We start from the raw sequence: 27458 nt of genomic DNA on the forward strand, positions 1-27458 counted from the left end.
GCTCACCGTTCTCATGATCATTTTGACCCCACGGGATGAGATCTTGCGTGGAGCCCCAGATCGAGGGAGATCATCAGTGGTCTTGTATGTCTTCCATTTTCTGATGATTGCTCCCACAGTTGATTTTTTCACACCAAGCTGCTTGCCTATTGTAGATTCACTCTTCCCAGTCTGGTGCAGGTCTACAATACTTTTCCTGGTGTCCTTCAAAAGCTCTTTGGTCTTGGCCATGGCGGAGTTTGGAGTCTGACTGTTTGAGGCTGTGGACAGGTGTCTTTTATAGGTGGCTGACTAAATACTTTTTTGCCCCACTGTAACTGATGAGCAGTGACTGGTTAGGAATAAACAATACACCGTTTGTGTGGCTGATTTTATTTTTTATTTTATTTATTTATTTGTATAATTTTATTTAATTATTTAATTTTATAAAATAAAATGAAACTGTTTCAAATCAAATTCAGAAGTTACTAAGAGAAACAGGAAGAAAAACTCTAAATATCTAAAGTAAATAAAATGCAGCCAACTGGTCTCAGCAAACCAAACTGTTTCATGAAATAAGTATAATGTGTAAATTCAAAAATATATATTTCAAGAAAAACAATAATGTCATTTAGATGTCAGTAAAAGTGCGTACATATGAAATACATAAAATAAAAATAGATTTAATTTTTTAAAATAACAAAAAATACAAGGTTCTATGATATTAAAAAATAAATAAATAAAAATTGTGAAAAAAGATTTTATTTTACCAAATTAAATTAATAAATACAATTAGAACCACAAAGCAGCTAATTTTTTGATCCAAAAACAAAAGAAATATGTATATTCCGAATACTGAACACATGTCACATACACACACACACACACACACACACACACACACACACACACACACACACACACACACACACACACACACACACACGTAAGGAGAGAGAGAGAGAAATGACAGAAAACCAAACTGTGTCCTGCAAACAGAAAAAATATGGGTTTCCAAATAAGAGCAGAAAATTAAAAGCAACCCAAAAAATACTCAAAAACCTGAAAACGCGAATGAAACAAAATCACAGGAATTTAAATCAGCATGAAACACAAGATGCAAAGTTGAAATATTGAGGCCACCAAACTGGAAACCCTTCACAACCTCAACGTTCTGTCTGTAAAATCTGTGAACAGAATCAGTGACAAAGGGCAGTCCTGACGGAGGCCAATGTCCACAGGAAATGAGTCCAACATACTGTTAGCATTAGGGCCATTCAACTGAATTCAACTCGGTTCAATTCAGCTTTATTTATGTAGCACCAAATCACATCAACAGTTGCCCAAACGTGCTTTATATTGTGGTAAAGGTACAGTAAAGACACTACAATAATAAAGAGGAAACCCCAACAATCAAACGATCCCTCGAGCAAGCACTTGGCGACAGTGGGAAGAAAATACTCCCTTTTACAGTTTTTGCCCGTTGCCTGAACACATTTTGCAAAACTTTGCTCATTGTGCCAAAACCCTAAACACAAGTAAACATGACACAACACTGGGAAATATACCATTCACATCTGCACCAAATTGAAACTCTACTCTCAAAACCTAAACTCTGCTATCAAAACCTAACATTCCTTTGTCAAAATGTAACTCTGTTGACAAAATGACACATACTTGCATCATATGCAAACACTTACAGAGCAGGAGGAACACACTAGTCTACTTTATATAAAGCACTGCAGTCTTTGATTTCCATTGTTCATTCAGAAGGCATATTTTCAGGAGACACATTTGCAAACAACCAAAAAAGCAAATAGACCTACTCAATATTGTACATTGCAGTACCATGAATTCAGATAAAGCAAAAAAAACCAAAACAAAAAAAACCCCATAATACAGTAATAGAAAAAACACTATACTGTAAACAAAAAATCATGACAATTGTGCATACGTGGGCTCATGGATCCCGCCGTCTGTTGGGGTCTGGCCACAGGACCTCATCAACATCGCAAGCAATGTCTTCTCCCGCTGGGCACCGGGGAAAATATCCTCTTCCATGTCAAAACCATCCATGGATTGCTGTCACCTGAATGTCGCCGCAGGCCTGTTCCATTGCCTGCAGAAGAGGCATGCAGGCATGTAGTTGGCGGTCATATACACGCCATCTCCAAGCCGAAAAAAATTCCTCTATAGGGTTTAAAAATGGTGAGTAAGGGGGCAAGCATACCACTTCAAGTTGACTTTGGTTGGAGAACCAGGGCTGGACCAGAGCAGCCCGATGGAAACTGACATTATCCCATATCACCACAAACCTGGGCTGATCTGGTCTGTTCTGTACAACTATATCATGGAGAGCATCTAGAAATGTGAGTATGTGTTGGCTATTGTATGGACCCAGTATTGCATGATGGTGCAGAAGCCCTCGAAGGCATATGGCGGCACATAATGTGATGTTTCCCCCGCGCTGCCCTGGGACGTGCACAATTGCCCTTTGGCCAATTACATTACGACCCCGTCGTCTTGTTTTGCTCAGGTCGAATCCAGCTTCATCAATGAAAATGTATTCATGAGGCTGTGCAGCTCCATCCATGGCCAAGATTCTCTGAAAAAAAGGGGAACATATCACTGTACTACAGTGCTACACATACAGCACCCTCACCCCATCACACAGGTACCTGTGTAGCTCTCAGAATGGATCCATGTGGTACTGATATGGTACATATTCAGCTGCTACTGGACTTCATCAATACTCTATTGTAAATGTAAGGGACAGTTACACGTACCCGTACATATTCAGCTCGAAGTCCTTTGACCCTGTCACTGTTCCTCTCGAATGGGACTCTGTAGAGCTGCTTCATGGTGATGCTGTGTTTACCCAAGATGCGTCTGATGGTGGTGATGCTCACATGGTCTATGTTGCTGAACACTCGCCTGTCTGCAAGTATTTTCCGTCGTAGCTGGTGGAGACGGATGGCATTGTCTGCCCTCACTAGGTCCACAACAGCAAGTTCCTGCCGTTGTGTGAACAGGCGTTGGCGTCCTCCCCCAGAAGGTCTTCGAGTCATTCTAGAGAAATACAACCACATATTGTCATCGGTTTGCTTATTTTTCTTACAGTACTTCACTGTATATACTGTATCATCCACTGTACAACACTGTACTTCAATATAAGTAATCATGGTATGTTTCACAGAAACTACCACTTTGGCTGCAAAAGGAGCATTAGCACCCTGCAATACCCTGTACACTTGATATGGTAACTGTAGAACAGTACTATGAAAACCATCTGAGTAGAGTAGAAGGCAGTGAGATGAAGACAGACCTGTTTTCTAGTCGGAATTTTCTTATTACAGATGCCACTGTGAAGCGGCTTAGATGTGGGTGGACTCTCTGCCCAGCTTCCCTCATAGTCAGGCCGTGGTTGATGACATGGTCCACCAAAGTTGCTCTTATATCATCAGAAATATAGGTCCGTGCATGGCCTCTTTGACCTCCTCCTCCTCTTCCTCTTGCTCTCCCTCCATCCATGCTTGCAAAGTTCTTGAATTGGCTAAACTGAGGGCTTTTTGTGGTTGGCTAATTGGTGTTCAGTTTTGCAAGTAAGTGCCTTCAGGTGTATATTTGAGTGGTTGCAATTACCCGATGTGTTTTGTATTTTGGATACATGTGTTTTCCAAATGGCACCCTGAAATTTCATTTTTGAACGAAGTGTCTTATGTATGAAATAGAGTGTAGTATGCAGGACCATGTGTGTTGCATAAAGGAGTAAGTGTGTTGCATAATTGCAACCAGAGTGCAAAGCAGCACTTTTGTTTAAGGTATGGGTACATGTGTTTGGGGTATGGTAACAAAAGCTTCAAGTTGTGTTACTTTAGTCTAAGCATGGGTTTATAGTGTTCAAGCAACGAGCAAAAACTGTAACAGGACAAAACCTCTAGCAGAGGTGTGTTTCCCCTGAGTCTGCGTCTGTAAGTTCTGTCTGTGCATTTCCTGTTTTACTTTGAAGGTCAGTGTCTCAGGTTATGTATTCTGTTTTGCTTCCCTCAGTCTCTTCAGGTTTGATTGCGCCCAGCACAGTACTGTCTTTAAGCCTGTAATAAAGTAATGATTTTTGAGTTCAGTTCTGTTTCCGTGAGTTTTGCGTTTGGGTCCTCACCTGCCTGCACACAGGCAGTTCATGACACAAGTCATAAACTGAAGGAGAAACACTCAGTGCATCATGGGAAGTCCCGGACTATTGCAACTTAACTATGGAAGGATTCAAAATCACCCGATCCAGCCCTAACTTTATGCTTTATCAGCATCAGGAGAGAGGGTGTCTGTCTCCCAAATCCAAAGTCTGAGCTGTTCCATCAAAGAGGGGCCTAAAAGCTAAAGTCTCTGGCTGACAATCTACTTTTTTTTTTTTTTTTTTTTTAAAACCTTGGAACTACAAATAAGCTAGACGTCTGAGAGTGATGTGCTCTATTGGGGTGGTATGGTACCATAAGGTCTTTAAAATAAAATGGAGCCTGATATTCTTGTATGTGAGGAGAAGGATTTTAAATTAGATTCTGGATTTAACAGGGAACCAGTATGGGAAAATGTGCTCTCTCTTTCTAGTCCCTGTCAGTACTATCGCTGCACCATTTTGGACAGGTGGTAATGATGAATTATAATAGTTAATAAATGCATGAACCAGTTTCTCAGCATCACTCTAAGACAAGATGTATAATTTTAGAGATATTGGGCAAATGCAAGAAAGCAGTCCTACATCTTTGTTTAATATGCATACTGAAGGATACGTGCTGGTCAAAAACAACTCCAACATACCTCACACTGTTACTGGAGACCAATTTTGAAGCAGAAATTTGTTGAGGTCTTTATCTCCTTACAGCATCATCTGAATAGCCCATACAATCGGCCAGATACTCTATACTGCCAACGCAGCTCCCACAGGAGGTCCACAAAACACACGCAGACAAGTTTTGCAAGCTCTCAAACACCTGGAGATATCCTCGATAGGATGAAAAGCTGGTCCAATGTCCCATGACTAAGACAGGATTCTACTAACAGATGGACTGTCCTCTCCAGTACTATGGCATAGACTTACTCAGTGAGGCTAAAGAGTCTGGCTACCCTTCTTTTACAGAGGAACTACCAGGACTGAGGAGATCCTCGGTGATCCTTCCACTGCTTGGACTTTGGAATGTTTAACATTGCAGTTTATTTACTTTCACTTTTTTAAAGAAAGAGTTTATATTTTCATTCATACATATTTGCATTTTATTTGTATGTCTGTAACAAAATAATTTCTCCCCTTGGATTAATAAAATATTCTGATTCAGACAGAGGTAAAAGAACAAACACCTGCAGAAATCCATACAAATGGATCACATTTGTATTCAGAAGCACCATCTACATGGTCTTTTATCATTCTATCCGACCGCCTGGAGGTTCCATAATAATTCTGGAACAATGTTCAGTGAACAGTTGAGACAAAAGCCTAACCTTCTAGCAACAATGCACAATCCTAAGTTTGGAAGGAAAACAGCACTGCCAAGCCACACCAAACCCTTAAATGCATTCAAAATAATATCAGGAAATTAAGGGTGGGAAGGGCAGATTTGGTCCAAAATTGCCCTTCACAGCTGCAAGAGTCTTATAAGCAGACACGGGGACTGTTGCTGCTAAATGACAGTTCCTAAAGTAAAGACTTTATTTACTTTTCCCAGGTGGGCTGTGAAGTTTAGTTTAGATCAGTTGAGATCAGACGAACATCAGACCGCATTTTATGCAGAATGACCACAGAAATCATTGTGATTCCAAAAGGTGCACAAACTGCAAATTAAAATGGAAATGAAACACAGTCGTACTGCATGCCTCCCTTACTCTGTGAATCATTCCTGATGCTCTCCCCGAAGAAATTCAGCGTTCCTGTTTGATCATTTTATTCATTCAATTCCTCGATGGAGTCTCATTCCTTTTGATTCATTAGGTGCGATGCTTGATTTGAGGCTTAATTGGTGAAACGAGTATCTCCCTGGCTCGCTCAATCACTCCCTCCCTCACAGTTTGACCTTCAAAAATGACAAATGCAATAACAGATTAAGGTCAAGATAAAGGACATGAACGGCCTATTTGCTCAATTGCAGTACACATAAAAAGGTCAAATTTGCATCACTCTCTACAACACAGTGGTCCAATCAGCAGTGCTGATGTGATTTACAGCTGATGGATTCCAGTGATAAGGAGGGCATCGTTGAGAACCATCGGGCATGCTGAGCCTCCCTCAAAGCAGTGTTTTGTAATGAGGGATTCGACGTGCGATTGTAACCAATCACCCCAACACTCAGCAGAGGAGCAGTGTGAATAATTAGTTCAAACTCGACTCTGCAAAGACACTGACACAGATGTAGCAACAACCGGTCAAAAGCAGTCAGGTTTTGATTACAAAGAAAACACTTGTGGCCTTCTATTGCTGACAAGCTGTTTCAAAGGTGTCCTCATGTGTATTTTAGAAGCATTTGGGGGGGATGCGCTTATTTACTTTGTCTCCGAGTGGTAGATGAGAAGATTGATTCCACTCCCATATTTATGTGTTAGATATAGAGCTGGACCTGGGAGGATATTTACCTAGGCTGACACAAAGACTGAAGACTGAAAGCAGAGCAAACAGCTAAGTGGGAGGATGCAGGCAGCCTGTAAAAAAGCAGAAGAATGTGACCCCCAGGTAACCTTCAGTTCTCCTTTTAAAGAGTATTTTTTGCATGTTTATAAGCTGGCTTCTTTTTCGTCCACTATGTTCTCCCAAACTTAACATAGAAATGCAACATGTGGAGATTTTGGACTTGTTGCACAAAGCCTTGTTTCAATTTCGTAAAGTTGTTTCTTGGATTGATTAATATTTACTGAAAACTATTATGTGTAGAATATTAACTTGTTTTAATTAAAAGTGGCAGCAGTGTTTCAGTGTCCAGTGTGGTTTTTTTGACACTGCCACTGGGAGGTGCCAAAGTTAAAAATGCAAAAATCCAAATTAGATTTGTGTGTTTATTTATGCACATTTCAAACAAAACATTTCAAATTGAAGCATTTTGTCTCTTTCATTTCTTTTTATCTTGTAAAGCTAGAAATGCAGCCTTTCCCCCAACAAATCTCACTCTGAACCAGCACACAAACCTGGGATAGTCCACGGACATTGCTCAGCTTTTGTTTTGGTGTTTGTTTGTATGTGTGTGTGTTTGTATTGTTCATTTTGTGTGCACTTAAATCTCTTTACTGAGTCAAACTGTGGAGAGCAAAATGCAAATCTCCATAATGTATATCGATAAATTTTAGTATGATGGCTTAGTCGCGAGTACAGTTATTTTTTTTATTTCCAGGGAATGAATGTATGTCATTGTAATCTCCTCGGACGGAAGGCATGGTAACACAGCTGTGCTGTTTGTGTGTGTGGGCGCTGGAGGAGAGTGGACTCACTACAGAGACCATCACCAACTGTTTGCAGCCAGCAGAGTCTCTTAGTTCAATTATTAAATCCCTATGTGTCCGCCCAGCCCACACACTCAGGCCAGTTTCTTGGCAGTGCCTTTGAACTGCAAGTTTTTAGATGCAAACTTAAGTCTGAACAGCTTTTAAAACACACAGGAATGCAGTTCAATATAGTTCAGTAATCAATAAAAGATGAAACTTACCTTGAATCTATTTAAGCCATCTGTAGCATTTGTCATTTATTTATCAAACAGACGTCACTTTGCTGTGTTTGCAGTCTCAGGCTTTTGGGTAAGAACAAAGCAGACTTCATTCCCTCAGAAGAATCTGTTTAGTACCATGAGTGCACCCAATTGTTTCCCTAGAACAATTTCAATGCCTGCTCAATTCACTCTTGTCACAGGGAAGAACAATAGAAGATGTCACAGCAGACATCTTTGTGTTTAGTACAGCACAACGAGATACCTGCTGCCCAAGGCAAGACAGAGATGCAGGAGGAGACTTGGCATGGAAATCAAATGAGATGCTTTAACACTGTGTGCATTTGTCAAGGAGGTTTTGTTTTGTATAGACATACTTATTTATATGAGGGCTTATCAGGTGCATAGGAGTAGAGTCTAGCTTTAGTTATTAATCACTGGGCTGGATGAGATTTTTCTCAGTATAAGAATAGCTCTTCGTGATGTGAGAAAATTAAATGTATAGATTCAACTTATTGAAATGCAGTTTTCTTTTAAGGCACAAGAACCATTAAGACAAACTTGTTTGCTTGACTCACATTCTCAACCCATGCACTGAGTTAGATGTAAGAAAACATTATCCCTTAAGATTTGCTGGTAGCTGAAGGTTGCCTTGAAGCAACACAGTACATTTTTATTTCTTTATTTTGGCTGCACTTCCAGAGTTAAGACTGCAATGGATGATGCGATGCTTTTATTTTTTTAGAACAGCCAAACCTGTAAAAGCTGAGCCAAACTATTTGTTTCTTCTTCATTTACATCAACACTGAATTTGATCTTACAAAGATTAACCTTTATTCACCTCTTCTGGCCTATTCTTATTCTTTCTGGTTAATTAGCATAAGCTGCAACATTTTACTACTTTTGCTCTACTCCCACTCTAATGCACTGCACTGTGGTGTGTTCATTTCAGATTTAACAGCCTCTAGCATTTCTTATTAAGGCTTTTAATGTGAAATAGTCGCAGGAAGTGGTCATGGAAAGCAAAGCTATTTTATTTGAATAAAAACAGGGGGGATGGAGATGTGCAAGGAGGCAGGTCAGTCTAATATTTTGTCATGTAAACTTGCACTGTGACTGATGCGAGCAACAACTCAGTGATGCATATCACTGTTAAATGTATTTATATTGTTAAATATTACCCCACTGTATGGGAGAGCATTTCTCCTACAGTGGACCAATCACACGTGTCATTCATTCTGCAGACCCGCCCAGGTTTTGGAGCTCATTTAAAGTGACGCTGGAAATAAGCTTCAGTTCACTTTAGATCATATTTTTTCAACCTAAGAAAAATAATGTGGTCTTGTCACTAATACCCAACACTAATTACAGTGACTATCAAACTACTGAATTAATGTTAGATAGCTAACAAACACTCATGTTTACTTTGTCTCCAGCTGGAATATCCCAAGAACCATGAGGCCAGTGCCTTGTGGAACCAAAGGCTGCCTCTGGCCTTTAGCCATGTAAACGACAGGAAATGCTGTGTAATGGCACAAAATTGGTTCTCGTTAGCATAAGCAATGATATAGCAATTTTCTATTCATCTCACTTCCCAAAATAATTTGGTTATCAGCTACCCTGAGGACTGTAATTATGTTTTCAGAGGAAAAGAGTGGGTCAGCAAGTGTTCTGCTTCTTTACTTAGCTCAGCAACTGCTCCCACAGTTGTTAGGGTCAACGAGCAAAATATCTCATAATGATGCTATTTTATAGAGGTTGAAAGGGGGGCAGAGAATTCAGTTTCACTGACCCTGCTAAGAAGAAGATTGATAAAAGTTAGTTTTATGCTGTAACAACTGCATTTTGCACACTGTGTTACTGAGCAGCAATGTGCTCCAATATAAATGAAAATCTCTGAGCCCATCTGTGGTGCTCAGCCCCATATTTCTTCGATTAAATGCATTAATCTGCACAAGCTTCAAATATAAATATGTAAATGTAAATAGCATATTCATTAAAAAAACACAATTATGGCTTTGTTATGCAAATATGTATGGCAGGTTGGAAAAAAGAGATCTCATGTTTTGTAGCATGCACTACATTCGTGGTTAGATACATTATCTACATCATCCTTAACATTATGGTTTATTAAATTTTCTCTGTAAGATAAATTTGGATGTCTTCTTTGATGGCACTGAAGCTTAGATTCAATCAAGCAATGTGATAAAAAAGGATTATGGAATATGAATTGCATTAATCATGCTTTGCAAAGCAAAAGATGAGAATCCATGTACTGTGTACCTTTTACAGCCTTGCACACTAATAATAAGAACTGTACTTTTTTCCTGAGTCTTGAAGCGAGGCTGATTGTTGTCTCACGCTGAAACACTGAATGCTTCATTCACCCCCCAACCACGGTGGCCTCAAAATCAGGCCTTCAGTTGGCTTTGGAGAGACGGAAACAGACAAATCATGACTCTTTTGTTTTCTTAGTGGGTTGTTCCACTGGGGACATGAGCTGCTGGTTGATTGCCAAGACTCATTAAAGCCTTGCTCCACATTCTTGAATAGTCTTTTGGACATGAGCGGCTTTGTTGTTTTTTCTGATTTGCACTTTTATGTCTTCCTCTCTGGGCTCTTTCTCTGAGCTGACATGTTGTGTGACACCAAGTCTAAAGGATGCCGTCTCACCACATCAAAAAATGAAAGAAGTGGTTTTTTGGTTTTTTTGGGGGGTTTTTTTTCTTCTTTTTTTCTTCTTTTTTTTTTCTCTCTTTCTTTTCTCCTTACTATGAAAACATGGTGAAAAACATGATCCATCCTGCCTCATATCAACAGTTCAGGCTGACTGTTAAAGTGAAACAGTGTGTGTGTGTGTGTGTGTGTGTGTGTGTGTGTGTGTGTGTGTGTGTGTGTGTGTTGTTTGTGTGTGTCTGTGTGGTGTGAGGTATTTTATTGGCACACTTTGGCCCTCTTAGTACGAACTGAGCATCGTTTAAATATCATAACCTATCTGAGTATTATCCATCCCATGAAGATGGATGGAAGATGTGTTAAAACACAGTTAATAGCTGCATGAATGAAATAAGATATCTGTCATCTTCTTTAACATCTATTTGGATCAGAAGTTGTCTCATACACATCTGTCCTGTAAAGCCAGCACCTCTGTCTGTCCTCAGGCCACAGCTGGTGTGTCTGGACCTCAGCGACTGTGGGTTTCAGGACCAGCCAGCTCTGCTAAATGGCTTGAGCACCCTGCCTTGCCTCAGGACGCTGCTGCTGGAGGGAAATCCTTTCACGCTTGCATCTTCATACCCAGGACTGAATGTGGACAGCCTCCCGCAGCTTTCCTGTCTGGACACCTCATGGATTTCCCCGGAGGAGAGGATTCGCTTTAGGGGCTTGGCCAAGATGAGTGGTGAGTGTGTAAGCTGCCCTATGAGCCCTGTGAGCGAGGGCCCCAGATTTCTATATAATTTTAATGCACACTGAGCATGTGCTTACAGGTCATAACATCAGAATACTTTTTACTTTGCACAGGCCTGGCAGTAGGCATAGCGTCACCCACAGTGAGCGTGGGCAGGATGATGGGAATTCCAGATCCTCGGATGACTGTGGATGACAAAGCTCCCGTTTTCCCTGTGGTCAGCTACCACTATTTTATCACCTACGAGTTCCTGAGGCATCAGACACCTGCTCACTCTGTGACGTATCCTTCCCACACATTTTTAGCATAGCTACAAGTTTAAATGTTTTTAAATGTTTTGGGCCTCATTCTAATATGGTTTTAAGCATTTAAGCTTTGGACGTACAATTGTCAGAATAAAGAGTGCAATTTAGTCAAACAACATATTTCCTTCCTGTGTTAAAAGATAAAGCTACCCACACGCTGATAAGTTCGTCATTTGTTGTTTCCACCTTGGTTACGCAATCTCTCTACTACACACTACATCTTCACATCTTTCTTCTTCTTCTTTATTAAAATTTTACTACAAATTGAGGTTTGTGGGGTTTTTTAACCTCACCTTTCTTTTGTTGCACGTGATTAATGTATTTACTTCACTGCTGTAACTAAATTAAGAGCAACAAGCAGCAACAAAATCCTTCTAAAATCTCTATCTAGCAATTTACCGGCAATCTTAAGATTTGCTTTAAATTTCTAAATATCTTTTAATGCAACTGTATCTAATGTATTACATTAGATACAGTTATAAACCCTGTTTAACTTTAACAGGCCAACAAAGTTTTGCTTGCATTTACAGAAAAAGGTGAACGAGTCATGGTGAAACATAGACATAATATTTAATCCCACATTGGGGAAATTCACTTATTACAGCAGCACAAATGTGAAATTGAGATATTATATATTAGAAAACTAAAAATAGAAAAAATTAATAAGAAAAATCATGTAACGGCTATTACATGCAGTAAAATGCAACAAGATTTTTTGTACAGTTCAGTGAGAGTGAAGGAGAAATATTGTTAGTATTAATTTTACATGGCATGAGTAATATTTTTATGTTATTATAATACAGTATATATACATATGTGTGTGAGTGTGTACCTGTTTAGACATCTTTGTGGGGACCAAAAATCCTGGTCCCCACAAGTTTGAAGGCATTTTTCAGACTTAAAATGTGGTTTTAGTGTCAGGGTTACAATTAGGTTATGGTTAGGGTAAGGGTAAGGGTTAGGCATTCGTTTTTGATGGTTAGGGTAAGGGTAAGCGGCATGGGTAAGTACATGAGTACACACGTGCCATAGGACACATTTACAGTGCAGTAATGTTTAAAAAAATGTTGCATTTACTGACAAGGTTTGGGAGCATTAATAGTTTTCTTTTTTTATACTTCTTTTTTTTTTTTTTTTTTGATTCACCTTTTATTGTTTATTTTATTTTCACTTACTGAATACGGGACAGACTTGACTGGGGGAAAGAAGGGGAGAAAGAAAGAGGGAAAGAGAAACAGCTGAGAAGAGGGACGGGGGAGAAGGGCAAAAGACAAAAACCAACAGAACGGGCAGAGAAAAAAAATGCATATATCAATCACCTGGATCACCTGCTGAGAAAGAAAAAAGAAAGCAAGCAGAAGAGAACAAGAGTAATAGAATAAACAACATCACAATGATATATGGGAATATGACAGTAAATACTAAATGTTAAACATTATTGTGCAGCACATAAGATCAACAGAACACAGTGTGCTTTGAGGTAGGAGCCAAAATTGGGTGTAGTTTGTGGGTGTGATCACCCGTGTGTACACCTGTGAGCATGGACGCGCTTGTTTTTTGTTTTTTTAAAAGGTTCCTTCATGTAATAATCTGCTAGAGGGTGTGGGGGGGCCACAGCCCCGTCCTCCAGGGCGTGAAGCAGGTGTGGAGGAGATCAAAACTCCAGACATCCAGAGGCCCCCAGAACACAAGAGACCAAGGAAGACCAACAGAGGGGCAGCTGTGCCACTGTCCCGGAAAGAGCTGAGGAGAGTCCCAGATGAGGGCTCACTCAGCAGCCGCGGAGCAGAAGCCAGGGGGAGTTGCAGTGACGCGCCCGTGAGCTCCGCCGGCAGCCAGCTGCGCCTGAGTGACCGAGCCCCAGGCCGAGAGGCCGGGGGCACCCCACCTCCGAAGTGGCCCGAGCGAGCCCCAGGCTCCAGGCCCCGATAAGCGGCCGCCAAGGAGTGAGCCGGTGTGTACCTGGACGCCCATCCCCGGACACAAAGAACCACCAACGCACCGATGTCTGAGGGGGTCCGCCACTGGCAGGGGAAGTGGTGGTAGGGGGAGATAGGCCTCCAAACCTTGGAGGGCCTGAGATGTCCCCAGAGAGGTGGCGCCTGACACCCAACCTGACATATAGACACAGACATACAGGCACACACAGATACAAACATCCATTCCCACCCTCATGCTCTCATATGCACTTACTCCACACTCAACCAACGTGGAGACAGACATAAAGAGACGTTGTACACACGATCACACTCCCCAAGCGTACTCTACAAACCGGGTCTAGGTGCCCTCGCCCCTGGAGGGGGGAACTGCACCCAGACCCAGGTGGTGTTTCCCTTTTCCCTGCGGTGGGGGGAGGCAGACCGCCCCGACTCCGCAGCAGGAAGGCTCCACACTCCAGACCGCAGTCGGACGGCCAACTCCTCCTCCTAGCCCCCCTGCTCCAGCAGGTCGCAGAGAACGGGGGTGAGAGAAGACTCCAAACCTCCCTCCACCCGCTCATTGTAATGTTGATGCATGTGTGTTCTAAGGTGCATTTAAAACCCAGGAGGGCATGGAGCTACCTGCCAGAGAGCAGCAGGTAAGCGCATGGTCCCTCCTACTAGCCCTCAATGTCTACGTGTATTTAAAATTGAGAGGTGGGCAACGATGCCAGGGGTGGGGTGTACACCCTGATGGTACTTTGGACTCCGTGTATCGTGCCCACCCCCAAGATCCTATATGTATGTGTAATGAGAGTGTGAGTAATGTGAATGTCTAAGTTGTGGGATAAAATTGAGGCAGAGGCAGCCAGAAGGGGACAGAGGGGGGGGGGGGGTAGCCTCCTCTGCACCCTGGTGACATACCCTTACTCCAAGGCCCTGCATGTGTGGGTGGTTGTGGTGGAGCGGGAAGAGGGAGGCAGCTGGAGATGGGGAGGGAAGGAAGGGAGGGGCAAGTGACCCCTCCCTGGGGCCAGCTCCCCCGCTGACCCCAGTAGGCACCCCCATACTCCGCGACCCGCCAGGGAAAGGGGGCCCAGGCCCATCCAGACCGGGCCCAGTGCAGCAGCGCCGCCCGGCCCCACAGAGCCCGGGACAGTCCACCCAACCCCACCACAGAGAAAACTGCACCCACCCCACCATCCACTCATCTTCCAGACTACATAAGACAATAAACACCCAGGCTGAGATCTTCCTCCACCTCTCCTGTATCTCCCCCTCCTGCAGAGGGAGCTCCTGAGGAGAGGAAAGCTCCTGCAAGATGTGACAATCTCCCCCACCAGTTGAAGAGCCCCCCAGGTGGCTCGACGCACCGGCGGCACCCTGCTCCAGGGCTGGGCCCCCATGCACCCACCCGCCCACAACCCCGGCAACACACCAACCAGGACCCAAGCCCCCGAGGCCCGGTCCGGGTCCCAGCCCAGAGACGGAGCGCCCCCAGAACCTCACGCCCATCCCGGACCCACCCAGGGCCAGCCAGGCTACCAGGTCAGTAACCCACGTCCGTCAGCACAGACCCTCCCCTAGCCCCGCTGCACGCAGCCGCGAGGAAACAGTCACCGGAGAGCCAACAGAGCCCCTAACCGGACATGACCGCTACCCCGGGTTGAGCCCCCCAAGGAAGATGCCTCCGGGGAACCCCCCGACGCCCTAAGCCTGTCCCTACCCCCACACCAATCACAACAGTGAAGGCGGGACCAAACTATGACCCCCCACCCCCACTAGGTGATGGAGCTGATCAAAGGAGCCCAGAGCAATTGATCTGATGTGGTGGCAGAGGCTGTATCAAGACTAATGTAATCTAATAGATAATTTCTATATTGGTTAGAATTAAGATTATTTTTATTTTTCCAGTTCATGAGGACTGTTTTCTTGGCTATGCATAGGGCAGTGAAAACCATATGGGCGATATTCTTTTCTGAAGTGACATTATCTAAGCTGCCCAACAAACACACTAAGGGGGAAGTTGGAATGTTACATTTCAGACACTTCGATAAGTCTTCACATATCTCGCGCCAAAACTTCTGAACTGGTGGACAGAACCAAAGAGCGTGGATATAATTGTCCGGTGAATTGGTTTGGCAGTGTGAGCAGTTGTTGGTAGACGTAAAGCCCATCTTGAACATCCGATGACCTGTATAGTGCACTCTATGTAATATTTTGTATTGAATTAATTGAAGACTGGGATTTCTAATTAGATGAAAGGTTTTTAAGCAAATCTGAGACCAGAAGTTTAGGTCTAAGTTAACTGATAAATCCGCTTCCCATTTTGCAATAGGAAGTGATATTGATTCATCTGTTTTAGAAAGCATTCTGTATATTTTGGATAGTAATTTGGGGGGTTTAAGAGTAAGAAATTGAACCACACTTGGTGGTGTTTGTAGTTCAACTTGACCCGGTTTAAATTTCTTTTTTACTATGGATTTAATTTGTTGATATTCTAAAAATCTTTTCTTGTTGATCCCATATTGTGTAACTAGTCCGTCAAATGAAATAAATTCTGTTCCTTCTAGTATATGTTCTAAATATTTGATTCCTTTATCACTCCAATCTGAAAAGTTTATCATATTATTGTTTTGTAATATGTCAGGGTTGTTCCAGATAGGTGTACGTTTGCATGGGATTAATGAAGACGCCGTCAATTTTAGAAACTCCCACCATGCTGTCAGAGAAGAGCTGATGTTGATGCTTTTAAAGCATTCATGTCGTTGGATGTTTGAGCTGATAAATGGTAGGTCTGAGATCTCTAGATTATTGCAGAGTGCTTGTTCTACATCTAGCCAAGGTTCATCTAAGAGGGTGTGTTTTAGCCATCCTGAGATAAACTGAAGCCTGTTGGCTAAGAAGTAGTGCTGAAAGTTAGGCAGTTCTAGTCCTCCTCTATCCTTGGTCTTTTGTAGTGTTTTTAAGCTTATACGTGGGGGTTTATTTTTCCAAAGGAATTTGGACATACATGAATCTAGAGATCTGAACCAATCTTGTGGCGGTTTAGTTGGGATCATTGAGAATAAATAATTTATTTTTGGTAAGACCATCATTTTTATAGCGGCAACCCTTCCCATGAGTGATATGGGTAGACATTTCCATCTAGCCAGATCATCTTCTACCTTCTTTAAAAGTGGGATATGGTTTAATTTAGTTAGATCTGCAAGCTTGGGAGAAACATTAATACCTAAATATTTTATATTTCCCGATTGCAGTGGTGTAGAAGAGGAATTATGGAAGGAGCAATTAATCGGTAGGACTGTAGATTTTGACCAGTTAATTGAGTAATCTGATATTCTTGCAAAAGAGTTTATCAATTCAATCACCCCAGAGATATTGGTTTGTGAGTTTTGGAGAAAGAGTAACACATCATCCGCATAAAGGCTGATTTTATGTTCCACGTTCTTGCATTTTATGCCCTTAATTACTGAATTCTGTCTAATTGCTGCTGCTAGTGGTTCAATAAAAATTGCAAATAGTGAAGGGGAGAGTGGGCATCCCTGCCTGGTGCCCCTCAAGAGACAGAAGCTGGAGGATGTCTGGTCATTTGTTCTGACACAAGCTGTTGGGGAATTATATAATATTTTTAACCAGTTTATGAAAGAGGATCCAAAACCAAATTTGTGTAAAGTTGCAAATAGAAATTTCCAGTTAACTCTGTCAAATGCTTTTTCTGCGTCTAAAGAGAATATTGTAGTTTCTAGGTTTTTACTGTATGAGTAGTCTATCAAATTAAGTAATCTACGTGTATTTGTTGATGAGTGCCTACCTTTTATGAAACCAGTTTGGTCAGGATGAATTAAGAGGGGGGTTATTTTCTCCAGTCTCTTTGAGAGAGCTTTGCAGATTATTTTAAGGTCTACATTTATAAGGGATATTGGACGATAGCTTGAGGGATATACAGGGTCTTTGCCTGGTTTTAGCAGGAGATTAATGTTTGCAGAATTCATATTTGATGGAAGTCTGCCCTTTTCTTTAATTTCCAACAACGTTCTGTAGAAAACTGGTGCTAGAATCGACCAGAATTCTTTGTAGAATTCTGCAGGAAAGCCATCTGGACCTGGAGCCTTATTATTGTGCATACTTATCAGGGCTTCCTGGAGTTCACCTGGTGTCAGTGGTGAATCCAGTGCCATTGCTTGAGTGTCCAATAATTTTGGAAGAGTTATGTTGTCCAAAAACTGATCAATTTCTTTTTTAGATGGGTTTATTTGTGGTGAATACAACGTGTTATAGAAATCCCTGAAAATGTTGTTTATTTGTATCGGTTCATATAATGTGTTCCCAGATGAATCTTGAACAGCACATATAGTTGTTTTTTCTTTATTTATTTTTAGCTGGTTTGCTAGAAATTGACCGGATTTATTACCATGTTCATAATTTTGTAGGCGTAGTCTTTGTACTAAGAATTTTGTTTTTTTATCAATTATCTCATTTAATTCTAGTTTTGTTTTGCGTATTTTGTTCAATGTTTCCTGATCTTGGTGGGACGCGTAGGCTTCTTCTAGTGATTTGATGTTTTTTTCTAATTCCTGAATATTTTTGTTTTCTTTTTTCTTTTTATGTGATGAGAAAGAAATTATTTTACCTCTCATCACAGCTTTCCCTGCTTCCCATAGAACAGAAGCTGATGTTTCGGGAGTGTCATTATAGTTCAAATATGAAGTCCACTCTTTTTTAAAATATGTAATAAAGTCTTCATCTTTAAGTAGTGTGATATTATTCTGTTATTATATGTTACCTTATAGATGTAATCAAAATAGTTGAATTATGATATTGTTGTAGATCATATTATACCCTTTAAAATAGAGTGTGTGATCTGTATGTAGTTTAGTTCTCATTATACTTTTGAGTTAACAGAACATATTCACATATTAGTTCATTAGATAAAGGTGCATCCTTGATCTGCTGGGAATGTGTTACACTGTTTTCTTGACATGCTTAATTGTTGAATCATGAAGAGAAGGTTGTAAGCAGGAGACTCTGTGTCTAAAGACAGGGGAGATAGATAGACCACATTCCACACCCCCACCTTACAGAAAGCAGAGAAACAACTGCCGAGGTCATAACTTAGGCGCTGTAACAGAGAAAAAATGTGATGTTTTGGCTTTTACGACTAGCTGGGGGCCACTAGAGACTATAAAAAGCTGAGCAACCCGTCACCATTTTGAGACATGTGCCTGACCCTCTGGTAGCATCTCTCCCGTCCGGACGTTGTAATGCTCTGACTGTTGAATTGTATGGAAATAAATGATTGTTGATTGAGCATTTATACACCGAGTATTGTCCCTCCTTCAGCCCAAAGATTCAAAGAACTGCGTGTTTTCAACAACTTGGTGCCGTGTGACCCGGATCTTTGGTGTGCTGAGGAGGTGTAGATTTGGCCTTTGGTGAGATCGTGGGGCAAAGTGAACAGAAGGCCGGCCTAAAACAGAAAGGTAAGCACAGCCTGTTGTATTATAAATACCAAATGTGCATATTGGGCTTTCCAAATTAATCTGTTCGCTGAGTCACATGTATTTTCACAGTAAATTTGTCGGTGTCTGGTTTTTGGCGCAAGATACTAACAACATAAGTTGAGGCTGAATTCCAGTGTGTTAAATAAACTGCTTCTACCGAGATACTAATAACATACTACGTTGGTCTAGTTGCAGTAATCTGCTTCTACCGAGATACTAATAACATACTACGTTGGACTAGTTGCAGCCACTTTACCTTCCACATTTAATTTTGTCTAATACTGGCTTCTGTAGCAATAATACATTAGAATTTATTCTGAAGACGCGGCCATTAGTCCAGTACATTGAAGTCGAGGTTTGTTTAGTTTGTTTATGGTGTCGGTTACGTCCTGGCTCTTGCCGGCTATGAAATAGAAGTTGATTTAAGGAAAAGCAGATGCTGGCTTCACGGTGCGGTTGAACGCTGGCAACGCGAGAGCGAAACACGTCCGTAGGTTTGGTTTATGATATGGCCGTGTTCCGGTGGTGCGGCCGTGAAGTGCAGTAGTGGTTGGTGCTAATTTTAGTACATTGAACAGAGGCTTGACGGTGGTTTGTGGCGTCAGTCGAGTTTTTTTTTTAAGGGCTGCGGTCATAAAACAAAGTAAAATTTTACTTGCCAAGAAGTACATAGAGCAAAACCTGGTTTATGATGTCGGGTATAACTTCGGGGATGCAAGCATCACTTTTATGATGCGACTTTGCCCCGTTGTGGCGGTCATAAGCGCAGAGAAAGGGGTATTTTGGTCTATGGTGCAGTGTGCTTTAAGAAGATCTAATAGTTGAGCTCAGAGGTTTCTGTGTAAAATTCCCGCTGAGGAAAAGTGTTGTGTGTGAGTGTGAAAGCGCGCTCTGGGTGAGAGAGTGTGTGTGAAGCTGCGAGGCGCGCTCTGGGTGCTGTCTTGTGGGTAAAGCGCGCACTGAGTGAGAGTGTGAGTGAGGCGCGCTCTGAGTGTGTTTTTTGTGTGGAGTGTGAAGCGTGAACACAGTGACAGTGACGGTTGGTGTGTTTGATTAGGAGGACATTAGAGCAAATACACATTTTAGGATCAAAGGTTGATGCCTAGTGTACCTGTGGAACTTTGCCCTAGGAGTGGCGACCCTCCTGTCCGTGGACGCGTGGCCAGGACCGGCGTTGTCCGGGTGCCGAGGTGGTGACTTGGGGAGGTGAGGGCCCCCGCATAGCTACGGAAATAACACTGGAACGGCCGTGTAATCACGGGTTCACATTTATTCCGGACTAGAACAAGACACATTTTGCGACCAAACGTTGAGTCTAGATTAGTAAAGAAATATAAAAAGGTTGAATTCCTCGTTTCAGTGGTTGAAATTGTTGTGTGCCTGTCCCCTGATGAGTGTGAAATTAAAATAAAGAGGGAATTTGGAGCCACATAGAGATAGACGGGCATAATTGGGTGTATTACTCTGTGGTGTAATAAAAATAAAAAGGAGAGATAGTAAGAGGTGTGCAGTGGAGAATTATGGAGGAGTACAGAGAGGAATGTGTTGGGAGACTGGCGTACAGTTTACGCTGTCAAGGTAGGCGTGTTGCCTGCTTATCGGTTTAAAAGTGATGAAAATGAAATTAAAATAAATCTCTTAGTGTGTTAATACAGGAAGCTGCGGACCTGGACCAACTGCCCCCACAAGCACAGCGGCCGAAGCAAAATTATAGGTAATGGGAACCACACCCAGCACGAATCAGCAGCTGTGAAAAAGACAGCAGCGAGGAGAGAATTAGAGGAGAAATTAAGAGAAGTTTTAACACATAAAATTGGGGCCAACGGACTTGTGGAGGTTGGGAAGGCGTCCGGAGCATCACAACAAAAAGGTGAAACAAAAACACACACAAGCAGAGAAATCTGAGAGAAAGGCTCCTTTTAAGGTAACGCCTAGTTTGAGAAAAGATAAAATTAACCTGCTTTTATACAAATGCACATACACGCAATGAAGAAACAGCTTACACTCATGAACACGTGAAGATTTTCCAGCAAGGTTAAAGAAAAATTAACATACTTAAATGATGAAGTCTATACATTACTGACAAAGAAACCCTCTGGGTTGCAGGACAACAATTTAACTAAAAAAAAAAAAAGGAACACTGGTCTAACCAACCAGGCAAGACACAACAAATTTAGTGGTTAAAAGATTCAAATTGTGACATGTTTTCTGTTGATTGATTAATAAAAGTGATTACTGAATGAAAGAAAGTTCCTTTTTTGGGCTTTTAAACATGATCTTAAGAATTTTAACATGTACTTGTGTTGTCCTGTCAACTTGGTGGGTTAGGAGTTGATTATATCGGGAGACAAAAAACAAAAAAAGGGGGAGAGAAGGCTGACATAGGGCCTGGCCCCATTGTCTCCCCTCTGAATAACACAGCCAACACAACAACATTTTCCTGTTCGTTTGTTTTTGTTTTTGTTTTTTGTTTGTTTTTGTTTTGTTTTGTTTTTGTTTTTTCTATACATATTTAATTACAGGCTGCTTTGCCGGCCCTGAAAGCCGAGGCTGACTGGACTCCTGCTCTCCCCCATACGTGACACTGACCAAATGCTGCAACAGCTGGACCCACAACAACGACCTGAGAATGTCAACAGACCTGCAGGAATGTGATCTCATGCAGCCGAGACGGAGAGCACTAAACCTAAGGCCCGTTTCACTACACGGGGGAAAAATTCCCAGACTGCGTCAGCTGACAGAGCTGTGACGAGACGCCCGCCAAGCCCGAATGAAAAGTAAGGCCGAGCGAAAGAATGCTGACCTTGATAACTTTGCATTCACACTGTGCAGGACAGTGATGGACCAACACGGATGATCGGGTGGCGAAAAAGGGCGTGACCGAGACAGGAGGAGTAACTGAGGTCAGAAGGCACCTCAGAATGGACAAAAACACAGAAGAAGATGCAGGTTTCACCTGCGGTGAACATCGACACTGGAGAAAGGACTGCCCCAATTGGGGTCAGAACCAGGACGGACTGAATTTTGAGCAGCAGCAGCAGCAGCAATGGTCGCAAACAAACTGAAAAAGGAGGGGGGCAGGACCCCAGGGCACGCTTCAGGCCGTGGTTTACCCAGAACACCAGAACAGGAAAGTGATGAACACAAACACCCACACCCACACACACACACACGGGAATGTTGATTCACTGAGAAGTGATGCACACATACACATGCACACGCTTGTGCAATGAAGAGTGATCCACACGCACACACACATACACGCTGATGCAATGAAGAATGCTTTGCTTATGCTGATATGCAAAATGCTGCACACAAACATCCCAATGCATAATTTTTATGAGGAGCCATTGATTTCCATTGATTACCATTGATTACTTAGAATGTGTTATATGTCACCTAGAAGGCATTTATGTAGAGTTAATAAGGTCTAAAAAAGTTTGGTTATGAAAACAATGTCTGTGCGTGATGTCTGTTTATGGCTCAAGGCCTTGACTGAATTCTTTGCTGTGCTTCACACAGCCCTGATGAGGAACAGTGGCACAGAGTGAAAATGATGAATTAATAGTGTAAGGTTAGGTTGGAGTACGGCATTTTCTGTGATTGAGTTTTAATTCAAGGAGGAACAAAAGGTGTTACGGCACCTGAGGTTCTCATTCCCACACAATATTGTCCCGGCAGGAAGCAAAATGTTCCTGTGAATTTCTGGTTGATTGTTTGGTTTTGTTTAGCGCTAGCTTGATTTTATCAGTGAGCTTTGGCTTGTGTTCTTTCTCGTAAGCGAGAGAGGGATAGTTTTATGCTTGGACATGTCTGCAACGGGCCCTAGTTTGTGTTATTTTAGTAGTATTTTGTTGGTTATGTCTGTTTTCGTTTTTGTTACAGTGCACTGGAGAAAAAAACATCTGAGAGGTGTGATCCACCGGTGGTGATATGGTGATATGGTGATATGGTGATATTTTGTGAGTTCATGATTTAACAATCAGCTCTTTAAACCAGGCCTGAAAGATTGAAATTTAAAGCGCTATGAAATATTCTTACAAAAACAGTTGCAAAGTGTGCTTCTCCATGATTGTAATTGGCTTGGGAGAAATTCACTTATAGGGAACACTGAGAAGTTCTGAGTCTAAAAGGATTGCACCGAGTCAATCCGGCCCAAAAAAACAACAAGGAATTGTTTTCTTTTAAAATGATGACGTCATCTTGCTGGTGATGGAGGCTCGAATAGGTTGCGCGGGAGACTCCATTATCAGCAACATCTGGTATGAATGTGTAGGGAGGTATGCATGTGAATGGACTGTGATGGACTGACAACTAAAAGTTTTGACTGACTTGATACTGAGACAATGACTGCACCCACTGTAGGATTAGTAAATGCCAATAAACAAGTCACCCAGCCGACAAGAGAAGGGTGGATGCTTCGCTTTGTTTTGTTTTGTTTTTTCAGGAGCAGGAGGATAAGAGAGACTGGAGGAGGAGACTCTAGCTTCACATAAGTATGAACTGCAGACTTAACACTGTGGTTGCTGATTTTGAGTTACTGATGTTTGCATCAAGAAAACTGTGCTATATTAACTGTGTTTTGATTAAGGTATCATGTTATATTATTGGGAATGCCAAATGCTACAGTGGAGAAGACTTTTGATATCACTCATGACTGGAATATGTTACTATTAACCACAGCAGGCCACTGTAAAAAAGTCAATTAAATTTTATAGAGGAAAATCGCCAAAATTGAACAATACCTATGAATGACTGGCCACATTCAGAATAGAGATATGCAATAATAAACATTGGTCCACGTGATTTAGGTTCTCACTTGAAATAGTAAGTTATTAAATGTAGAATATAATCGACAGGGACATTTGATAGGATGTGGTACTGAAAAAGAACAAGAGCAAAGTAAATAAAGAAAATATTGTGTTTAGTTTGGATAAATTCAAATTAAAATGTACCATTACACTCAGAGGATCAATATGGAATAAAACATATGCAAAATTTGTAGGAAGTACATGACTGATAACTGTTCTGTCCTGAGCGTTTGTTTCCAGAGCACCCACTTGACCACACCAACAGTTTCTCGCCACCGAGGAGGGGTACTTGCAAAAAGAATAAAATAAAAATCTGAGTTTAACAAAACATTTTAAATTTAAATATCAAGCTTACCTTTCTTTTTCCATGAAATGTGCTAGTGGGCACGCCAGCCATTTTGAAAAGGTGGGCAAAACAATTGGCAAGGCCACACCCCCACACATGTGATATAATTTTAAAGGTACTGTTGCCCTCTCTAAGAAACATCAGGAATTAGAGGAGTGGCAAGTAGAGTATGCGAGCTACAAGCAAAAACTAAAATGTGTACTACAGTGTGCAAAAATGAAATACTGGGTCATCAGGGGGTCATGAGGGACATTTATAAAACTAAAAGTCCCACTAACCTTAAAGTGCACTTGAAAAGCCCACACAAGAAGGTTAACCTAGCTTACCTAGAAGACCTCATCAGGGGGAGCACACTCCCCCTCCTTGAAGAGCTCACCCACTCAACCCGCATCCCCAGAAAACAGCTAACCCCAGATAAGGCAGCGTGATGGATCCCGAGACAACAGGACTGGGACATCTAAATAAAGGTGTGAAACAATCGCCTTCAAAAGGTTATCAATTCACTTGAACCAAAATTAGGACCACACGGTGCGGCAAGAGTTAATAGTTATTAGTCTCAACACCCAAGGATAACCAGAAGAGCATGACTGATATGATGGAACTGGGATTTTGTTACACTTAATTTTTGCAAAACACAAATAAAACTAAATTGAAACTAAGGATTTTCAGAAAATAAAAACTACACTAAACTAGCAAAGAATTGGTAAAAACTAATTACAACTGATATAAAATTGAAAATCTGAAGTCGAAGCTAAATAAAAATAAAAACTGATGAAAATTGCAAAACTATTACAACCCTGGTGCAGAGATTGGCAAATCTGACCAGGAAACGTTATAAAATGGATTGTCAGGATAGTCAGCGTTAAAGCCACTTTTGACAGTCCATACTAGGATGGCATTGGACATCTTCGGGGCAGAAAAGGGTTGGTGTGACCAAGGTGTGGTTTGGCTTGTTGTATGTACATTTCAAAATGTTACAGCTCTGGATGGACCAGTTACCAGGGCATGGAAGGATGACAGACTTTATTACATGAGGAGAAGGGACATTTTCGGGATCGAAGATCCTCAGGGATGACAAGGCTGGAGCAACGGTACTCGAGAGAAGAATTTCTGATACTTTCTGAGATATGAGGTCACCAACCTTCTCTTTTAATTGTCTAGCTCCAATGAATTGACACATGGGAGTGTGTCAAAAAGGGGGAGTTGAGTTTGAACATCAAACAATGGTGATATGAAAATTTCTATGAGTTTATTTTTGTGTTTAATAAATTAGCTATGGTAAAACTTAAGCTTATAATGTGTTAGACTTAGAAAGGGTTCACTAATTTTTGATTTCTTTTACACACACATAGATTATGATTAGAATTAGAATAAGTCCTGAACATAATATTTTAAACCAAATTTGAATCATTAGAAGAACAATGGATAACAATATTAGATTATCAAGGCTAGGGAGAGAGGTGTTTTGGTTTTCTGTCTCTTGCAGAGAAAGGAACAGACACCAGACGGGGACCCGGAGATGTGAGGACCCTTCACAGCAGGGACAGATGTAGGGACTGCCGAGACAGCAACTGGGGTCAAGTGTCATGACGTTTGGGCTCCTGGAGAAGATGGATCCCACAAACACAGCAATAACCATGAAGGGGTTGGCGAAAACCAGGAACACCAGACCAACGAGGTTCGAGAGGCTCTTGGCAAAAAGGGGGACACGCCGGTGAACCCAAAACACACAGATCCTTGTTTGAAATCGGGGCAGAATAATCCCCAGAACTGTGCAATGACTAAAGGGTGGTCTAACCCCGGAGGTCGAAGAAAGAAGCTGAGAATCACCCAACTGGAAGACACTGGTAGCTGCAGCAATAAAAATAAAGGTTAAAAGCTCCTTAAACAGAGGTTCTAGTCTAAGTACATTTGAAAGCTATTAGGTGGCATCAAAGGGGGTGGAAAACTGGAGCACCAAAATAAAGCTGTGGGAAAATGGGGAGTGATGGGAGTGTCATCTGTAACTGCTGTTATGGTTGTAAAGCTAACTTTGCTTGCATCTGAACTGCGTGAACACAGAGGTCATCCCCCATATGGTCCACCCGTTAAAGGGGGACAGAGGGCCTCAGGATCAAGAAAACCTGGACCTTGCAACGCTGAAGTGCATGTTATTAGTGATCTCTTTAATGAGAGATCAAAAGAGGGTATTGTGATATTATTCTGTTATTATATGTTACCTTATAGATGTAATCAAAATAGTTGAATTATGATATTGTTGTAGATCATATTATACCCTTTAAAATAGAGTGTGTGATCTGTATGTAGTTTAGTTCTCATTATACTTTTGAGTTAACAGAACATATTCACATATTAGTTCATTAGATAAAGGTGCATCCTTGATCTGCTGGGAATGTGTTACACTGTTTTCTTGACATGCTTAATTGTTGAATCATGAAGAGAAGGTTGTAAGCAGGAGACTCTGTGTCTAAAGACAGGGGAGATAGATAGACCACATTCCACACCCCCACCTTACAGAAAGCAGAGAAACAACTGCCGAGGTCATAACTTAGGCGCTGTAACAGAGAAAAAATGTGATGTTTTGGCTTTTACGACTAGCTGGGGGCCACTAGAGACTATAAAAAGCTGAGCAACCCGTCACCATTTTGAGACATGTGCCTGACCCTCTGGTAGCATCTCTCCCGTCCGGACGTTGTAATGCTCTGACTGTTGAATTGTATGGAAATAAATGATTGTTGATTGAGCATTTATACACCGAGTATTGTCCCTCCTTCAGCCCAAAGATTCAAAGAACTGCGTGTTTTCAACAGTAGTGATATATTAAATCTCCAGTTTTTTCTTGGCGTAGTATTATTCTTGTGCATTAGTGTTAAAGATACAGGACCATGATCGCTGACAGCTATAGGGTGAATCTCAGTGTCTGAAATGTCGTTCAGCAGTGAGCTGCTGACCAAAAAATAATCCAGACGAGAGTAGGAGTGATGGACATGTGAGAAAAAAGTATATTCCTTACTGGTGGGGTGAAGGGAGCGCCATGCATCGCAAAGACCAAAGTCGCTCATATACTGTTTGATTATATTTGTGGACTGCCAATTACGCTGAGTTCCCGCTGTATTGAGCCTATCCATGTCTTCATTTAGTCCAAGGTTGAGGTCACCTCCAAGAACAAGTGTGCCATCTAAGTGTTCAGAGAGTGCACTGAAAAAACCGTGAAAGAATGAGGGATCATCAACATTTGGACCATATACACTTGCAATACATAGCTTTTTATCACGTATAGATAGTTTAATGATTAAGAATCTGCCCTCTGGATCTATAACTGTATCGAGTACTGTGAAATTAATATTTTTATGTATTAAAATTGCTGCTCCCCTTTGTCTAGAATTATAACAAGCTGAGAACACATTAGGAAACTCAGGTGTTTTAAGTTCATTCGAACCTCTAAGAGGTCTGTGGGTCTCTTGTAATAGGACAACATCTGCCTGTAGTTTTTTGAGTTGGTTAAATAT

The 27458-nt window shown here is 41.6% G+C and overlaps 1 protein-coding gene and 1 long non-coding RNA gene across 2 annotated transcripts; one reads left to right on the forward strand and one right to left on the reverse strand.

Annotated features, from left to right (window-relative positions):
- Positions 1-1451: 1451 nt before the first annotated feature.
- On the reverse strand, positions 1452-3883 carry LOC309690798 (uncharacterized protein). The gene is made up of 4 exons (XM_082508158.1): positions 3305-3883; positions 2766-3048; positions 2486-2584; positions 1452-2098 (listed from the first exon to the last, which is right to left on the reverse strand). Exons 1-4 carry the CDS (start codon positions 3508-3510, stop codon positions 2042-2044), a joined length of 645 nt encoding a protein of 214 aa, XP_082364284.1. The 5' UTR covers positions 3511-3883; the 3' UTR covers positions 1452-2041.
- Positions 3884-23188: 19305 nt separating this feature from the next.
- LOC309691543 lies at positions 23189-26699 on the forward strand. The gene is made up of 2 exons (XR_014272048.1): positions 23189-25040; positions 25111-26699. It is a non-coding gene; the product is annotated as an uncharacterized lncRNA (long non-coding RNA).
- The last annotated feature ends 759 nt before the right edge of the window (positions 26700-27458 follow it).

This window comes from Aulonocara stuartgranti (genome assembly GCF_965226115.1).
Source record: "Aulonocara stuartgranti genome assembly, chromosome: 16".
Classification (NCBI taxonomy): domain Eukaryota; kingdom Metazoa; phylum Chordata; class Actinopteri; order Cichliformes; family Cichlidae; genus Aulonocara; species Aulonocara stuartgranti.

Coding starts and splice junctions, on each gene's coding strand:
- LOC309690798 (XM_082508158.1), bottom strand. CDS start 3,510: ATGGATGGAGGGAGAGCAAGAGGAAGAGGAGGAGGAGGTCAAAGAGGC. Junction 3,049..3,304: donor AAATTCCGACTAGAAAACAG/GTCTGTCTTCAT, acceptor GTATTTCTCTAG/AATGACTCGAAGACCTTCTG. Junction 2,585..2,765: donor TTCGAGCTGAATATGTACGG/GTACGTGTAACT, acceptor CCTTTTTTTCAG/AGAATCTTGGCCATGGATGG.